This window comes from Xenopus tropicalis, chromosome 5, assembly GCF_000004195.4.
Source record: "Xenopus tropicalis strain Nigerian chromosome 5, UCB_Xtro_10.0, whole genome shotgun sequence".
Lineage (NCBI taxonomy): Eukaryota > Metazoa > Chordata > Amphibia > Anura > Pipidae > Xenopus > Xenopus tropicalis.
In genome coordinates, this window is record NC_030681.2 from 76,988,368 (window position 1) to 77,007,345 (window position 18,978).

Consider the following 18,978-nt stretch of genomic DNA (forward strand, 5'->3'; position numbering starts at 1 on the left):
TCTTTGCCCCAGTGTCCTGCATCCTATCAGTGTGATCCATCAGGCCAAACGATCGGATCAATACAATATCTCCCACCTCAAGGTGGACATATGGGGAAAGATCCACTTTAGTGCCAGCGTGCCTTAACCAGACAATTTTTGCGCTTCTAACAATACCCTTATGCTGGAATCAGCCAGTTAAGGCTCATGAGATTACACTGTATGGACAGACCCACAAGATATTTGATCCAACATGCCCTAAGATGCTGACATTTAAATGGTAAAAATGCAATACAGCCTATTTCTATGCCAATATTTAAATATTGCAGTAGGAAACCTATGGGAAAATATTTTCCTTAGGTTTAGGTGGTACTTTCAGCAGGCTGGGATTCAAAGAAGCCAAGTGAACCTTCTCACACATACAATAGTCATTCCACAGTCTGCATAAACACAATACAAACACAATAACTAAGTAAAAATTCCAGGTGCAAAGCTCTTGTTATAGCTTAAGCTGAACAGCTTTAACTAACTAACACACGATAGACATGGCACATTTTAGGAAACCAGCAGCAAAACATTTACTATACTTGTTAGCTTATGGCATCAAGGAGACAAAAGCAGATATCTGCATTTTCAGGCAATAATCAGCAAATAGACTGTGCTGCCTACTGGCAATGGTGGAAAGTGATTGTAAGCAGTTTCTGCAATAGTTGTGATTTTCCCTGAGAAAATGGGGCAATAAGAAAACCTGGGCAACAATGCCCTATTATAAAAGCTCAAACATCTGTAGAAAACAATTGAAACCACTAAAAACCTGAAATATATAGAACTCCCATACACCAAGCTTTGCAGCAGAAGGATGTCCTACACTTCCATTACATAACTAACAGTAAGGTCCAGGGAGGTTAAAGTGAATGAAATAAGGCTCAAGAACATGAAGAGGACCAGAAACAAAAACAGCTAAACTGTCATCTTCACACTGCAGCTATAAATGAACCACAACTTCCAGCAAGCCCCGACAGGAAATCCAAAGGATCCCCGCTCTAATCTGGCCATTATTAAGAAATAAAATATTAGTGCAAAAAATCTGAATTAAACTTCATTTGACTTCATTTCCTATTTAAATGGCTGTAAGGAAAAATATTTTCTGTAGAAAAAAAAAAAAGAGGAATAAAACTTTACATTTTTGATGGCATTACTGACCAATGCCTTCAGCTGCCTGCAACTTACCCAGCCAAGACCCATGCTGTAGTTCTCTCTTGGGCCCCCAGTCTGGTCCTGATAATCTCAAGCAAGAGGCCAACTGCAAGCTGGGCCTGCACCACATCAGCCACTGACTTCAAAGGGGACCAGTTATATTACTACTACAAACCTGATAAACTTGTACAGATCCTTTGTTCAGAAAGCTCCTAATTATTTCCCATAGGCTCTATTTTAATAAAATACTTTACATTTTTTAATTGATTTTCTCTGTAGTAACAAAACAATACCTTGTACTTGATCCTAACTTAGATATAGTTAATACATATCGGAGGAAAAAAATCCTATTGGGTTTATTTAAATAATTTCCTTTAGTAGACTTGAGGTATGGGGATGCAAATTACAAAATTATCACTTGTCCAGAATGCTTGGGACCTGGGGTTTTCTGGATAACAGGTTCTATACCTGTATATGCATTTCTGGGCCACAAATCATCTGTACCAGCAATGCCAAATGGTTCCTACGGAGATCAATATGCTGGGCAGGGAAAAGGCACTGTATGAATAGCCTTACACTGCATGACTGAAAAATCTCAACATGTTGATCTTTATTGAAAAGTAAGCCCCACCTTTACATTAATGTCTAGTATGTTATAGAATGGCCAGTTCCTAGCAACTTTGCAATTATTTGCCTTCTTCTGACTCTTTCCAGCTTTAAATGGGTGTTCCTCCTACAGCAGCCAAAAAATACACTGCTGTGAGGCTACAATGTTATTATATTACTTATCTTTCTATGCAGGCCATCTCCTATTCAGATTTCAGTCTCGCATTCAAAACATTGCCTGGTTGATAGATTAAACTGCAGCAGATGAAATTTCAAAATGAAGCACTGCTCAACAAAAAGCTAAATTAAGTAAAAAAAAAAAAAAACCACAAATAAGAAATGAAGACCAACTGCAGAATATCACTATCCACATCATACTAAAACTTAATTCAAATGTGAAAAACCCATTTAAGGAACAAGCAATAATGTATCTAAGAAAGCACCTCTGCATTAGCAATGATGTTCACTTCCTACTGTATAAATTGCAGCATAGGGTGTCTGTTCTGTAAAATGTAACCCCTCTTTGCCACATGTTCCTCATACAGCTAGATAAACTATTTCATAGTAATGCAAGGATCAATAATGGATCAACAGGGCTTCACCACATCCCATAATAATATACAAAACAAAATGTCAATCATTTTTTTCTCTGTCTGTATTATGCTTTCTGGAGGGAGATTTGTTAGCCACTGGTTCAGCCCCATTAGAGTCGCTAGAGTGCTTTGGGACCTCTAAAGGTAGACTGTTCCCAGTAGTGTCCTCTGAAATCACAGTAACTGAATTGTTCTTTCGATCGTTCATTTCAATGGTTTCAAAGTCTGCTTCATTCCAGTTTTGAGCCTCATCTTCATCCTCTTCTAGTCCTGTGTTGGAAAGCAAAGCCCTGCGGTCATCACTCTCAACCCTATTATATCGCGCCTGGTCTTGCTGAGCGGTGGCCAGTTTGTACATAACAGGAAAAAGGACTGCTGTCATTGTAGAGGATGCTAGAGCTGTGTACATGAGAACAGGGAAAGTGGGAAACATTCCCTGCAGATATCCCACTGAGGCAGGAATAGCCATTTCTCCAAGAGAAGCCCCGACCACAAATAGCGATGCTGCCTTTCCTCCAATGGTAGTGTACTGCTGAGCCCAGGAGAAGCCACTTGGAAAAGTAGTAGCCATTGATGCTCCGTACACTGCAGTTCCAGCCCAGAGCAAAAGGTGATTGCTATTAAAAAGGACTAAAATCAAAGATGACAGGGTACAACCAATCACACTCACAAGCAACATGGTGCCAGGATACAAGCAGGTAGCAAAACAGATGGCAAGTCCCCGAACTGCAGCAAATACTCCCCAAAACAACGAATTTAGTCCGGCTGCTTTATTATGATCAATGTTTGTTGTGATGGCATAGGTGAATATGTAAGAGCCGTATGCTACCTCTGCCCCAACATAGCAGAAAAAGAACAGGAATAGGAGGAAAATTAGAGCATTATGGTATTTGGCTGTTCGAAATTTTTCATCTGAAGCTTTTCCTGCTGACTGGCTCGGACGACTTTTAGAATATAAGATGAATAAAAATAAGGAGACCAGCAAAATATATGTCCCAATGACTATATAGGATAGCATGGACTTTTTTATTCCAAAAGGTAAGGCTGACTGTTCAAAGGACGGTTGGCTAGCATTAAATCTATCTGCAGAGTCCATTAAGGGAATCTTGTCGAAGGGAATAAATTCCAGAGCTAGTTTAGCCAAGATTGGAGCCACAAAGGCTCCCAGAGCAAAACTGAAGTGTAGAGCTTGTACGTGTGGCCCAGCCTGGTCTTCCCAAGTGTTCAGAATAATAACATTCCCACCTACAATACAAGAACCTGTTACTAGATTGTTCATCAAATACAACCCCAGCACATATTACATACAGGATACACCAGCAGTATAAACTAATTATATTTTTTTTGCTGTATAAAGTTCACTTTAAGCTCTGTGATGTGCGGAGCTTTACTACATATTATATATATATATATATATATATATATATATATATGTATATGTATATATATATATGTATATGTATATATATATATGTATATGTATATATATATATGTATATATATATATGTATATGTATATATATATATGTATATGTATATATATGTATATGTATATATATATATGTATATGTATATATATATATGTATATATATATATATATATATATATAATGTAGTAAAGCTCCGCACATCACAGAGCTTAAAGTGAACTTTGAAAAAGGCCTTTGCGTAGGCCAAAACGACAGCCTCCAAATAAAGCGTTCTTTATCACCTTTAACCCCTGTGATCTGCGGATCTTTACTACATATTGAATACCTCATTCACACAGGCCATCAGTAAAAGGAATTACACGTGAGTGCCTGCTACTATTAACTGTATATTATATATATATATTAGTTATAAAAGCAGCAGCAGAGAAGTAGAACTAAGGTGTATTGGAGCAAATAAAGACCATCGTTTACTACGAGCTATGGTGAACAACCCCATGCTACGGTATTTTCTTGTCCTTTAAGCAAATAATTCTAATTATTTGCAATTATTTTCTTTTCGGTTTGCTTTATTTCTCCCATGATGCGATATCATGGGAGATTGATGTGGTATTATTAGCTCAGTCAGCAGTTTTAGCTGTGCTTAAGCACCATAGGTCCTATTACTGTTCAGTTTTCTAAGAGGCCTAGCAGCACTAAATGCATCTAAACTATTGTAAATAATTACTTTTTGCTGGTGGAAGCTCACCCCTCAGACACACCATTTATAATGGAAATACAGATTCTAGATTCACAGCATTAATGTAGGAATTTAATATTCATTGGATATAGATATACATATAAAGAGTTTTATATTATGGCTACAATACAGATTTATTTATAACTCAGGGCAAATCTGGACCTAGGCAGTAACCCATAGCAACTAATTTGATATTTGACTGGTTGCCATGGGTTACCACACAAGCACATATCTACAAATGACGCCGAGTATGGAAAGCACACAGGAGTAACTCATTCTGTATCTGCATTTACCTTAATTTTGAGGAGCTCTCTATGTTATGGATAGGTATTATTTAAACAGCCACTAAACCCCAAAAGATGTCTGTTAATTGCAATTTTAAAAATAAATGGGACTTTTGCTTCAAAAACTATTAAAATGCATAGGATGGAAATAAACAGCATGCCAGTTCAAAAATTTTTTTTTTACTTTTGGTCTTTAAAAACGCTATACCTGGATGAAAAAATAGCCTCATCCTACTCTGTTAAACCCCATCATAGTGTTATACTTATACAGACGGGCAAATACATTTTCACTAAACAGCCATCTATAAGATGTTTTTGAAGAAACACTGTGGTACTAAATAGAGAGTACTACCCATGCATGTGGGGGAATACTAAGCAGAATTAGTGGATACTTCAGTGTTAACCTGCTTTATTCATTCATTCATAGTTCACAAGTATAACATAAAGGACTAAATATTACCATGTGACCTGGGATTGTCACAGTCAGTAATGGCAGATGGGGTGCTGTCTCGCCAGGGGAAATCTCCTCTCATAGCATCTGACAATACCTGCAGATTTTGGATGAATGTAATTTCGAAAGGTAAAACATATCAATGGCATAACTGCATGATGCTGCACTGCAAGGCAACTTTGCATGATTACACAATTGATGTGATTTACCATTAGAGATCTACTATATTCTAGGTACAAAGCTTTTTTTTATCACCTATGAGGGGAGATTTTTTGGTGCAGCACAAAGCACCCTGTGTGCCATTTCCCTAAAGCATACTGCACTTAGCAGTGAACATATCATCTCAGCTCAATATGGAAACACATAATACTTGCAGTCATTTACTTCATGAAATATCCTTTACCTGTATCCAGAAATCCCATTGACATTCCAACAACTGACATGACAGCAGTAAGGAACACAGCTCTTTTACACCAAGGGACGACATAAAGCCCAGCAGCAGTTGCCAGCATGGATAGCCCTGTAAGACCACAACACTAACAATAGTTAATGAAAACACTTACTGTACACTGCATCTCTTATGACTTCTGCATGATATACTGCATGAACAACTGGCTTATTTACATTACCTACCCAAAAGAAGGTGTTGATTCATTTGTTCAAAAAGGACGCCTCCCAAAATTGAGCCACCAAGATATCCCATGGAGCGACCAACAAAAATGAAGGAAATATTGGCAATACTGCTCTCAACATTTGCTGCCAGGTCAGGAAAAGTGGGGCCCAGAACTGCAATAGCCATTCCCTTAAAAGAGAAGAGTACACAAAGTTATTTTTCTCCACATACTTTGTTTAAATGTGTACCTAAAGAACAAAGTAGCTATAAACTCCTTAGTGGCCATGGGCATCATTTGTAGAATATACTGAACTACCTGTTCAGGTCATTCTAGATCCTGTTGTACACTACCCTCTTGCTCTCCCTCAATTATCCCCCACCACATAACTTCGCAGTTAAAATAAATAAGGGCCGTGTTCTTTCCCCAGAGTTTTTACGAATATTTGAACTGGGACAAATCCTAAATCTATGTTTAGAGAAACTTTACTTGACAGGAAGTCCACAAAAAGTCCACCTGCAATGTCTGCACTTGCATTTGTTCCTAACAGTGATATAACATAGGTTAGTACAAGAGCTGCAGCTTTTTTTCTTCTCTAAGGGAGGTGGCAGGTGGGAAGATTAGTCACCTGTGATAAATCTTCGCTGCTGTGGGCAACTAATCTCCCTGAAATGTCATCCCGCCCGCAAGAGTGTAAATCGCCAGCGGGATGGCATACGAATCGCTACGATTTCCCAAAGTCGCTCGAAGTTTCCTTGAGAGGCATTGCGGGGAGGTTAGTTGCCCACGGGGCGACAAATCTCCCCGTGTGCCAAGGCCCTAAGAGTAAGAACCCTGAGTGGTTCAGTTGCCTGCAATAGCAGAGATCTTTCCACCGGCAACAATAGGAGTTGCCAGTGGAAAGCCCTTCACGATGCAAAGGCTTTTCACCAGTGACTCCTATTGTTGCCGGTGGAAAGCCATTAAGAACTGGTTAGCCACCCACGATAGCAGAGATCTATCACAGGTGACTAAACCGTTCCGTGGGTTTGTACCCTAAGGCCAGTGGCACACGGAGGGATTAGTTGCCTGCGATAAATCTTTGCTATTGTGGGTGACTAACCTCCTGAAATGCCATCCCACTGGCGGGAATGTAAACCGATTAGTCGCCCCCGAAAGTGGAATGCGGGCTAATCTCCCCGTGTGCCACTGCCCTAAGAGTGATAATCTCTGCAAAAGTGTTTGTTTCTAGCACTATATCTCAGTCTTTCTGCATATTTAGCAGAATTACACCAATGAATATATATACATACTTGTAAAACAAAACCCTACAGAGATCAAATGCACCCCTGGCAAATCATTAAGTAAGAAACAAGCCTTTTTCAACTAATTTCTGCAAACAAGTAATTCCTTTCCATTACAAATATAAGTAATATATCAATGCCATCATCCTGATCAAACCTGTTCAACGGATTTTAACTGCCATAAGTAACATTAGCAAACATACGTAAGAAAGGTAAACACATTAGGGAGTATATTTATCATGGTGTGTAAAAAGTGGAGTGTTTCATTACAGGTGATGTTGCCCAGGGCAACCAATCAGCAATTAGATTTCAACAGTTAAAAAACCAAAGCAAAGCATCTGAGTAGCTGCTATGAGCAACATGACTGGTAATGTTTTACTCCGCTTTTTACACAGCATGATAAATATACCCCTAGGAGTTAAAAAGAAACAGTTCGTTAGGAAGAGGGAACAATATTTTGCCAGGCTTTACTGGAGATCTGCTGCTGAGATGATAACCTGCTCACTCTGTTACAGAGCAAGAAATCAATAGAGAAATTCACAAACATAGGTGCATAAACCTGAAAACCTGCTTTTTATAATGTCCCTATAGCTTGAACTTGAGTCAGATCAGTATCAGCATACCCACATACCCCCATATGTAATAAAAGGCACTAAGTTTGTCCAGGTGTAGTCACATTGTAACAAATATGATCAGTAAATGCTACCAGCTACCGCCTGCTATTAAGTTACAGCACCTGGGAAACCAATATTTTTTTATTACATAAACCAACTGCGGTCAAATCAATCAAAGATTGGGGAGAAAAAATCCCTTTTAACAGTTAAGAAATGTGAATGGTCTGAAATCTCCTAGGTGAAGCATGTGCATGTGGGAAGGAAAATATTTATCCTTTGGTTAAAACAAAAAAATTCTCAAGCAAAAATGGGAACATTTACTGTCAAACAATGTTTCTGGTGACAGAATGTGAAAAATGTGTTTTTTCTCCAACCTTTGAAAAACATGGCATTTCATATACAGTGTTTTGGTGTCTAAATGAGGCAGAGTGCAACTATTGGTTTTAATCTATAGTTTCTAATAACATTTTGGAAATTATTATGTTTCTTGCAAATATTTCATTTACTGTATTTTGGTAAAGGAAAGTGAACTTTTTCTTAGGGTCTGCCCTAGAACTCTATGGGGGGAAATTCACCAAAGTGGAGGTAGCCCTTTGTTGGTGTAAAAGTGGTGGAAAAACTGGTGGAAAACACTTTCTCCAGATTCACAAACAGAAATCCTAAATTCTGACTCAAACGCCACTTTTGCATTTTTGGTGAAAGAAAGACAGTTTACAGACACTTTTGTGAATTTGACATTTAAACAACATTTATACATTGTTTAACGAAGCTCGGTGTAACTGTGTCAGACCAATTGTAAGTTCTTCGGGTTTTGTTTCACCCAGCCTCTGGTAGGGGCCCCATTGGAGATCATTAACATATTATTAATGGGGATTAGCAGCCTATTGTTAGGGGAAAAGTCTCTGTCTAACCCTAGAACAATAGGTGCAAAAAGCCTCATTAACATTTTACAAACGAGTAAAACACTGATTAAACAAAAAATTCAGTTGATATCTAATATATATATAAAAAATGTTTTTACCTCACATTTGCATTGTTATGCTACTTTTAGCTTAATGAATGAAGCAATAACATTTTGAGTGAATATATTGTAAACATTTTTATTTAAAGAAAAAGTAAAGCCTCCCAGGCAAATTTTTAGTTTTAGCAGCAGTGTCCCCTCTTTAATCACTTTACTGACATTTGCCCTAACTTATCTGTGCCCCCATAGCATGTCCAGAACTACAAAGCTGCTTGACAGCATTGGCCCCCACCTGTTCCCAGCAGCCATCTTGGTGATCAGCAAACAGCAAAGGCACACTGGCACCCAAACTGGGATATTGGGGTACAGGGTTGAATTGGCTCCAACAGGGCACTGGATAAAAACCTGCTGGGTCCTAGTCCTGTTGGATCTCTTTTGACTGGGCATGTTGGTGTGTGGGCCGGATTGCTTAATAATTAGTAGGGGCTAGTGAAGAAGGTATTTAGACCCTTAAATCTTGTTACAGAAGTGGAATTACACAAAAATATAGAAAACATTAGAAAGCCCAGCTTGTCCTGAAAAAAATGATGTATAGTTTCCCTGGGCAAACTAAAATTACCCTTCAGGAAATGCCCCCAAAGTGAAATGACAAATGGCATATGAAATGCAAAATCCTGCTGGTGGCTGATGGCACTGACAGATTTACTAAGAGCTAAAGGCAAATTCATAAAAAAAATGTCGGCAAAACGACAAAATGACAAAATCTGAAAACTGTCTGCTTAAAAGACAAATTCACAAAAGTGGAGATAGAGGTTTGTGAATTAGGTAGAAAATCTGACAAATCTATCTCCACTTTTATTTTGTCTCAATGTCACCACTTTTGTGAATTCCCCCCTATGTAGCGCCATGCATAGCCACTTCCGATTGGCTACAGCTGCACATGGAGGACACCGCATCCATCAGCTAAAGGTCAGGAAGGTTTTTTTATTTATTTGTTTTGTTTTTTAACCGAAGGAGCTGTTATTGGTAGTTTTTATTTGAAAAAGTTGTGGAAATTTGAACGTTGGAATTAAAGCAGTCGCTATCTAAAGTTCACCATTTCCCAAGGCAGCTTGAAGATGCAACATTTATATATTCTTAGCAGTTAAAGGTTAGATGGCATATATTAGGTTTATCCAGGCAAATGTTATGCTTCCTTCAGACACACATAGTAGAAAAAGTGTAACAAAGACAGAAGGTATATAGCCAAAGATTTAATACATAAGTAAATTCAGTACCAAAGAGCCTTGGCTGAGATTTCAGACTGATAAGACAGATGAAATACTGTACTAACACAGGTGCCCCCCTGCCTCCCACCAGCTCACAGCTTATTAAACTGTGTCGATCTCTGACACAGCTTGAAGGATAGCAGATTACAGAGTTTTGTCAAGCTTGGGGGCATGGGGCAAGGTTCTGATAGGCTGGTGCACTGTTTAAGTCTATCCTTCAACCTATCAGAACATTGACCTGCCACCAAGTGTGTTCTCTCTCACAAAGCTACTCTGCTTCAAGCCATTTCAGAGAGTGACACAGATTAGCAAGTAGTGCGCGGGGGGCGGAAGGAAGCACTTCCATTAGAAAACGTGAATGGGTTTATATAGGCATAGTGACACATTTCTGGTTACACCTAGAATGTGTCACTATCCATTTAAGCGTGTTCTCCAGCAGCAATCACAGACACATTATATTAAAGCTATACAAAAGTGGCCAATGATGTTTTATGCATTTAGGGATGCAAAATTAAGAAGAGTCAACTATAAAAAGAGCAGATCAGATTCTGTGCGTTTAACTGTATTTCTATAGTGCTTCTTGGGTGTACAATATTATTGTAAGATCCCCTAGAATCTCCAGCTGGTAGCCCTGCATCGGATGAAAAAAAGATTTATGTTTATTGTTGCCTCAGAAGCACAATATACACTTTTGGTCAACAGAAGTTCAATAAATAAGACTTGTATTAAAAACATGACATATTAGATAAATGGGAAAAAAACCTAACCCTGTAGGAAATTATGAATAATATACAGTGCTGGTTTCACTTTGGGCTAAAAATTAATCCTATCTGTAAAAATGCCCCCTTTATTGGAGCTCCCTATAGATCCTATCAGTTCTCTGTCTGTGTTTGAAATGAAGGGTGGGAGTGTCCTAACGGTCCCAGGCAGAAGCACAGTAGGAGGGGGAAAGCCAATCACAGCCTTGTACTCACACAAGCAAAGACAGGATTCAGTCCCCTATCAGGTCAGTCTAGCTGCTGATTGGTTCCTGTCCTACAGTGCAGTGTACTGAGGTCCACCACCTTGCACATCCAGATAATTTAGCCAGCAGGAAGTGGCACAGATGGGCGGGGCTAGTGGGGTTTAGGGGAATTTCTCAATAAATCAGTCTGAAACAACTTTTTTAAGCACAATCCTTCTATATTTAGGAGTATACTTCACTGGTACATTCTTAATTTTTATATGATATGTCTTCTTTGCTGCAGCCTGTATGTATGTATGTATAGCCTGTATGTCAGATAAGGAGGTCATTATACAGGAGGTATTGGAAGGGCAATCTCATTAACTACATTCTCCTTCTTTCCCAGGAAGTTGCAAGACCAGACTACTTTACCCAGCTTCATGGTAGTTACCCTCATAGTGTAACCTCTGGCAAACACTTTATTATAAGTACTATAACTATACTTCAGCAACAGTGTAGCAGTAGCGGGACATGCCCTTACCAGCCCCAGGAAGGCCGCACACAAGACAGTAGTGACACACCACTTCAACTCTCCCGGCTTTCCCCTCTTCCTGTCTGGAGGAACCAACTGGACTTCATCCTCAAACGCCCTCCTCCTATCGCGCTTCCCCAGCTGGCCCAGGCTGCCCGGCCGCTTCTCAAACAGAGTGTTTTCCTCCTCTTCCTCCTCGGCCTCTCCCTCCGCCGCTCGGGCGAAGCGCACGTGTTTCTTCTTCTTCCCACTGCCCGCCATATCCCCTTCCTCCCTTGTCTCAGGGCCGCTGCATAACTAACAACGCACGCCTACTGCATCGTCCGACTGCGGCCTCTTCTCTCCGGGAGCAACCCGGATGTGCCAGCCCCGCCGAGCTATGACAGGCCGGGGACAGTGCACCTGCGGAGGGGAGGAGCGCTAGCGACTGCTGCTTGGCTATAGGACGAGTGGGCTGCCCGCTTACTTTGCTGTGGGGGCGCCTCCCTTGTACAGCACCTGTGCCAGCAGCCCATTTGTTGCTTCCTCATTTCCCATAATGCAATAGGCTTGGCCTGAAAAATCAGGGTTATAGCAATATCAAAGTAGCTCTTGGGTTGGGCTGAAATAATGCATAGAGTAGAATGTGGTGCAATTGCCTATAAATGGGCTGGCTGGGCAGTGTGTAAATGCTATTTGTGTTGGGTTGCAGCATAGCCTGAGTAAATATACTTCAGGCTGCAACCTTCTGTTCCCAGGGTGTAAGTGCAATAAGTAGTACATGCTTGTGAAAGGGGGTCTTAAAATCATAACAGGTAACCCCTTGTTCCTCCCAGGGCTACAAGTGTATGTGTTTAAATAATGGACTGCTAATAAATTCACAAGGATAAAGTACTTTCAGTTAGGGGTCCACTGGCCTACTTGACAGAAAACTATAACCTTCCAAAGACAGAACATTGCAGGATGCTCCAAGTACTCCACTGGGAAAAGAAATGTTGGGGACAGAGAAATCCAGAAATGACTTCATCTACTTACTTTGAGAGATGGTGTTCTAACAACACTACTCCACCTTAAGCTATATCTCATTTATTTTAACGTTTTCACCCAAGAATCTTATGGAAATTTCGACCATTAAACAATGGAACAAAGACTTAGGCACCTGACAGAGGATGAATGGTCCCAACTGCGGGACAACTTGAAACACAGCTTGGCCAATGTGATTCTATCTGAAGCCTGTTACAAGGTGCTTTTTTGTTGGTAAAGGCAACAGTTGCTTAACTCCAGGTAATATGGGATATATCTGGTGGCATTGTCTAAAAGTAATTAGATTCTGGGTGAGAGTTTATAATCTGATCTTTTGAGTTTTACACTTGAATTTACTTAAAAATCCATATGAAGCCCTTAGCATATTACCATCCAAAAAAGTCCCCGAAAATAAGCAAAAACTTATGAACCATATTTTTCTAGTGGCCCAACAGACGATAGCAAAGTCTTGGAAGTCCCTGACAATAAACTACATTATGGGGCACATAAATCAACGTATGACAGGTACGAAATCCAAAAAATTCTGCAACTTTTTTCGGACATTTGCACGACTTTTTCGTACTTTGCGACAAAATTTGTGCGACAAAATCGTATTGTTGCGCAGAGTACGAAAGTTTTGGATTCATTCAATCTTCAGTATTGTGACTTTCCTTGGGCCAGGTTTTTGCTGCAGAGTGCCATTGATTCCTATGGGAGTACTTTTGTAATTTACATGAAGTTTCTATTTTTTTATTTATTCTTAGAAGTTTTGCTCCCTAGTACCAAGCTTTGCTACTGCATCTCTGACTACCAGTAGTCGAAGTAATGAGAGACCTGAACAGGAAGTGGGGGTGGGGCTTCACGCTTAACAAGGAAGGAGAGGAATCGAGCAGCTTGTAACTCAGCAACCAGGTCAGAAAGAACAGAGGGACAAAGGTAGGCAATTCCTGGAAGCTGTTTAGAGTAATTTAAATAATGGGAAAAAAAGGTTTACTTATTCTTTAAGTGTAAATGAGAGAACTGTGCAAAAGGGGTATCTAGAGATGCTGTCAGCCTGAGTAATGTTCATTTTTCTCAGTGTAACAGCTCAGAGTGGCTGCGATTGCTTACACTAAATTAAAAACAAAAGAAAATAAATATCAATTGTAAAAGTGCTAACATTTAGATCACATTCTTCATCACAGGCAGGTCGCAGCCACTTGCACCATAGCTAGTATTTTCACATGGTTTCTGTGGAGTGTTTTCGTATGGCTTAAGCATGGGAAAGAAACACAAATGCAAACAAAAAAAAATCAGTTGTGGGAAAAAACCTTGATTATAATTTATTTTATAAGCTGAAGTTGCACGTCCTATTCTATGGCATCTCAGCAAGTTTTAGTTTGTGAGATTGCCATTTAAAGGAGAAGGAAAGGTAAGCTTTATCAGAAAGGTCTATGTAAGTACAGCCATAAGCACAGAGTCCTCTATCCAAAGAAGATTTCTTGTTTCTTTTTTTGTAAACATGTTGTTTTGGTGTCCTTCATTCCTGGAGTCTGCACATTTCTCTCCTCTCTCCCCTCTCCTGCTCCCCCCCCCCATAAGAATTCATAAAACTCACCCCACCCTTAGGAATGTGTATCTGAGCTATAACAGCTAGAGCTGCAAGTAGGAAGCTATGGAGACCAAACTAAAATGGCAGCTGCTATCTTTAACAAACAGAGGGAGCTTCTAGGGCTCTTTACTCAGGTAAGGTAATGCTTTCTGCAGAATAAACATAGAGTTCTAGGTGGCACTAATGTGGCGAATCTATTGGCAGTAAAATACCAAAATGACTTTCCTTCTGCTTTAAGGGATTTGTTACCCTGTAAGAAATCTGCCTTCATAAATTCTATGTTTATTTTGGAAATGAATAAAAATAATATGAAAACAAAATTAAATATTTATTTTTAAAGATTTATGGCCTGATAGATCAATGTACAAAGCTTACGTAGGTCCCACTATAATTATTCACTGCGACTGATTTCCTATACCCACAATAAATTAACATTCTGCTTTCCAAAGTGTGAATGCAGCATATGGGGATTACAGGATCAGGCTACTTTATTTCCCATCCTGCTGCTTTCACTGACAGGAGTGAAACTATCGCTGCCAGCCAATAAATCAAGATGTGGATCTGCCCTCTGTAATGTAATGCTTGTGCCAACGTCTCCTTCCATGCCTTGGAGCTTTATAGCAAAAAACTATTAAGTGATGCCCAAGTAACCTCTCCTGTGCAATGAGTATAGTGGGATGGCAAACTGGTGTGAGGAGGAACCATGGTGGTGAGATATTTCCTCTATTCTCTACTTTTCCTGAATAGGCAGCAATCCTAGGTGAGTAGTAGATGAAGATGCAGTGCAGTGGACTTGAGTAAATATACCTGTATTCACAATGTGGCTTGCTTTGCTTAAAGGAACAGTAACACCAAAATATGAAAGTGTTTTAAAGTAATTAAAATGTAATGTACTGTTGCTCTGCACTGGTAAAACTGGTGTATTTGCTACAGAACGCGCCTATAGTTTATATAAATAAGCTGCTGTGTAGCCATGGAGGCAGCCATTCAAGCTGGAAAAAAGGAGAAAAGGCACAGGTTACATAGCAGATAATAAATAAACTTTGTAGAATACAATGGCATTTTATCTGTTATCTGCTAAGTAACCTGTGCCTTTTCTCATTCGAATGGCTGCCCCCATGGCTACACAGCAGCTTTGCTTATATAAACTATAATAGTCTTTCTGAGGCAAACACACCAGTTATACCAGTGCAGGGTAACAATGCATTATATTGTAATTACTTCAATACACTTTCATATTTTGATGTTACTGTTCCTTTAAAGGGCACTTATGATAGGAAGCCCCAACTGGGGGTATGGGCTGCTAGAGCCCAAAATTTGGTTGGGGGAAACAAGGCTATTTTGCCAAAAAATGCTTGTAATGAGTGCTATGCCACACTAACACGGATGGCGCTCCTGGTGTGGGCAGCCATGTTTGATGACACATAATGAGCATGTCTCCCAGTTCACTCATTGTGCGCATGCATATGAAGTCAAACGCATAAATGAGTGAGCTGGGACTGCCAACACTGGAAACTTTCTCCTGGTGCAATTGGCATAGCACTTGCTACAAAATTTTTTTTGGTATGTAATTGTAGGGACATATAGAGGCTGATTTACTAATCCACGAACTGTCCAAAGGCGCCCGAATGCGTTTTTTTTCCGCAATGATCGGTATTTTGCTATTTTATCGTAAATTGTCGCGACTTTTTCGTAGCCATTACGACTGTTTCGCAAAATATTGCGACTTTTTTGTAGCGTTACGACTTGTGCGAATTGTCGCGACTTTTTCGTAGCCTTCGCACCGAGTACGAAAGTTTCGGATTCATTCAAGCTTCAGTATCGTGACTTTTCTTGGGCCAGGTTGGAGCTGCAGAGTGCCATTGAGTCCTATGGGAGGCTTCCAAAGTCATGCAAAGTCTGAAAGTTTTGCCCGCCGTTTATGAGCGCTCAATACGAAAAAGTTGCGACAATGTACGAGCAAATCGTAACGGCTATGAACAACAGCTACAAAAAAGTCGCGACAATTTACGATAAAGTCGTAACAGCGACAAAAAAAATCGCAAAAAATACGAAAAACTCGCAAAATGTTCGTTTCCAATCCAAATTTTTCCCATTCATATTCAAATTCGTGGATTAGTAAATCAGCCCCATAGAGTTAACAATCCCTATAGCTTTAAACCTTACACTTCCTAGTTTCCTTGTTACTGGACAGATGCCCAGGTATCTATTTTTGCTATTAATATATTATGTATCATTGGCCCATAGGGCTTATGACCACTTCCTGCACACTGTAATATAGTGTTTAGCAGGAGGTGGGTACTTCGTCTTTGACCTGCATATGTTCATGCCTTCCAACATTGAAAAAGGTAAACAGGGACAAAAACAAATGCGGCAAAAATGCCCATTTTTGTGACCACGCCCTCTAAATACCACTCCCATTTTACACAATTTAGCAGGTTATTTCATGTTTGAACACATCTCTGGGGGTTTTATGTGTTATTAAAGTTTTGCTAATGGAGGTAAAATTGCCCTTTGAAGTTGCGAGTCTTAGTTTCCCCAAGAGACCTGTTTAGCTTATTAGTTACAATTGTATCTAAGTGCAGGTGTAGCTTGTTTAGTTTTCTGGGCTCTCTGCCAAAAGCTACTCTTTTATTTAAGTTGAGAAACATTGGATCATTTTTAGCATTCAGTGGAGAATATCAAAGAGAAATGAGGAACTTTCCAGTAAGAATCCAGGACTGGGGGCTGAGCTGTTAAAAATTGAGACATTTTTATGTTGACCCAGGAGGATGCCTGAAAAAACTTGTCAATTAAAAGCTGGCGAGGTTTAGTAGAAGTCAATGGGAACAGCCTTTAACAACTTTATTTATTTCTCCAATTTATTAACCCTTTCCCTGCCAAGAACATAGGTACTACCTTCTTCGCAGTGAAGGCTTTTTCTCTTTCACTGGGGGCTTTTGCCACCAGTGTAGAGAGTCAGCTGTGCCCCCAACCCTTTTGGCAACGAGCTGAGGGGGCTGCCAAGTCGGTCCTGCAACGCGATTGTGATAATACCCGACTGCTGTTAGTGCTTCCTCCTCCAGCCCCCCCAGCCTCCTGCTCACAAAATTGGTAAGTGGCCTTTCTTTACTTATATTTACACACACAATATACCTTTTACTAACTGTAGCTGTTTTTTTCTTTTTTTTTTTTTTTTTTAGTTTTATCACTTTGTCTTTTGTTTTTCCCCTAAACACTACTTATTTCACAGCATGGCTATTGGATCAGATATTCTGACCACTAAACACACTGTCAAATTAGTTATTTTGTTATTTCATTGATTTACCTAATTGTTTTTTATTTTTGTGATTTTATTGCAGTTTTATGCTGGTGTTATTGCTTGGTATTATTAGATTTTCTATTTGGTACTTTGGTGTAGAAAGATGTCTTTACCTATTTTGAATTCATCAGAATGTGTACTTTCCAAAACTATATGGTTTTCTGGGGGTCTGTGTACAGTTAGGGGGTCTTACAGCATATCGCTGTCAGGGTCTCATATGCATTGTTTTCATCTGGGGTTCGTACATACCACATACTGTTGTATAGCTATGCATATTGGGCATCCAGCTGTTGCAAACTGCAAAATTTTTAGCTGATTTTCAGTAATGCCATCAAAACTACTTTAGGAAAGTTTTGCTGTTTGGCAGTTTTGGATAGAAATGTGTTTTGGATAGAATGTGTACAGTTAGGGTATTACGACACATATAACAGAAAAGAAAAGAGAAAAAAATGGTGTATGGTATATACTAGTATATATATGGGGTCCAGGTGCGCATGCCCCAGACCTACAGTTTGAGGAGAAGATATACTTCAATACATACAGCAGGCACTCAAGATCACAAGAGCAGGCAATAGTAAATAAAATCAAAGAAGCTTTATTGTAGACAATTAAACTGTATTATAGCTTTACGCATTTCATGTTAATGTTTCTGATATATGTGTTTATATTGTGGGAAAAACACAATTTTTTTAGACATTTAAAAGCCTATATTTTACAGAAGTGGAATTACACAAAAATTCTAGCATATTTTAAAAGCTGAGGTGTATGGTTTTCCTGGGTGAACTAAAAGTCCCCTCAAGAAAAGGCCCCTAAAGTGAAAGAGCGCAAAATGCTCAAAAACTGTTTGGCAATAAAAGTTCTGGAAGTGCCAAATCGGCTGGCAGTGAAAGGGTTAAAACATTCAAGTTTTTTAGCCTCATTGAAAATGAATGGGACAGTGTGATTCTCGTGTTCTGGAATATTCTGTCACCGGATTTTTTTAATAAGATAGTGTTGAAGAAGAAAAGTTGCAGATGTTTTGGCTCTGTTTGGCAGTTACACCTAATTTTATGCAACCAAAACTTGCCACCAAGCCAGGTATTGAAAAATGAGCACCTGCTTTGAGGCCACTGGGAGCAACATCCAACATGTTGCTCACAAGCCACTGGGTGGGGATCACTGGTGTAGGGCAACACCAGCCTGACTCTTTGGCAGCTTCCTGCCTGATTTAGCCTCACTGAAAGCAAGACACTGCACCAACTATCACATCATAGCAATAACTTCTATGTGTGCTGCCTTAAAACAGATGTTAAGCCTGAGACACTGCAGAACCAAATAACACAGCCAAGGTAAGCAAGAATAAGGCAAGTTATTAACTGCATGTACCACTACATATGTTATCTGAATAAACCTGCACTCTTTGGTCTGCAAACCCTCCACAACATGGAACAGCTTCGGCAGTGTGTTGTTCTTGGTCAAAATCTCATTGTACAGCCAAAGTTCAAATTCATGCCTAATACATGCCAAAACCGCATTGCAGTGATCCAAGAATTAACGCCACACTTTCAAATCCTCCCACACTGTTCTGGAAAACAAAATATGACAGGCTTGGTAACC

The 18,978-nt window shown here is 39.6% G+C and overlaps 1 protein-coding gene across 1 annotated transcript; it reads right to left on the reverse strand.

The window, feature by feature from the left end:
• Positions 1-1,659: 1,659 nt before the first annotated feature.
• Positions 1,660-11,982, reverse strand: mfsd4b (major facilitator superfamily domain containing 4B). Its single transcript, XM_002936928.5, has 4 exons — positions 11,498-11,982; positions 5,910-6,078; positions 5,680-5,796; positions 1,660-3,620 (listed from the first exon to the last, which is right to left on the reverse strand). The coding sequence occupies exons 1-4, from the start codon at positions 11,747-11,749 to the stop codon at positions 2,416-2,418; spliced, it is 1,743 nt and encodes a 580-aa protein (XP_002936974.2). The 5' UTR covers positions 11,750-11,982; the 3' UTR covers positions 1,660-2,415.
• Positions 11,983-18,978: the final 6,996 nt, after the last annotated feature.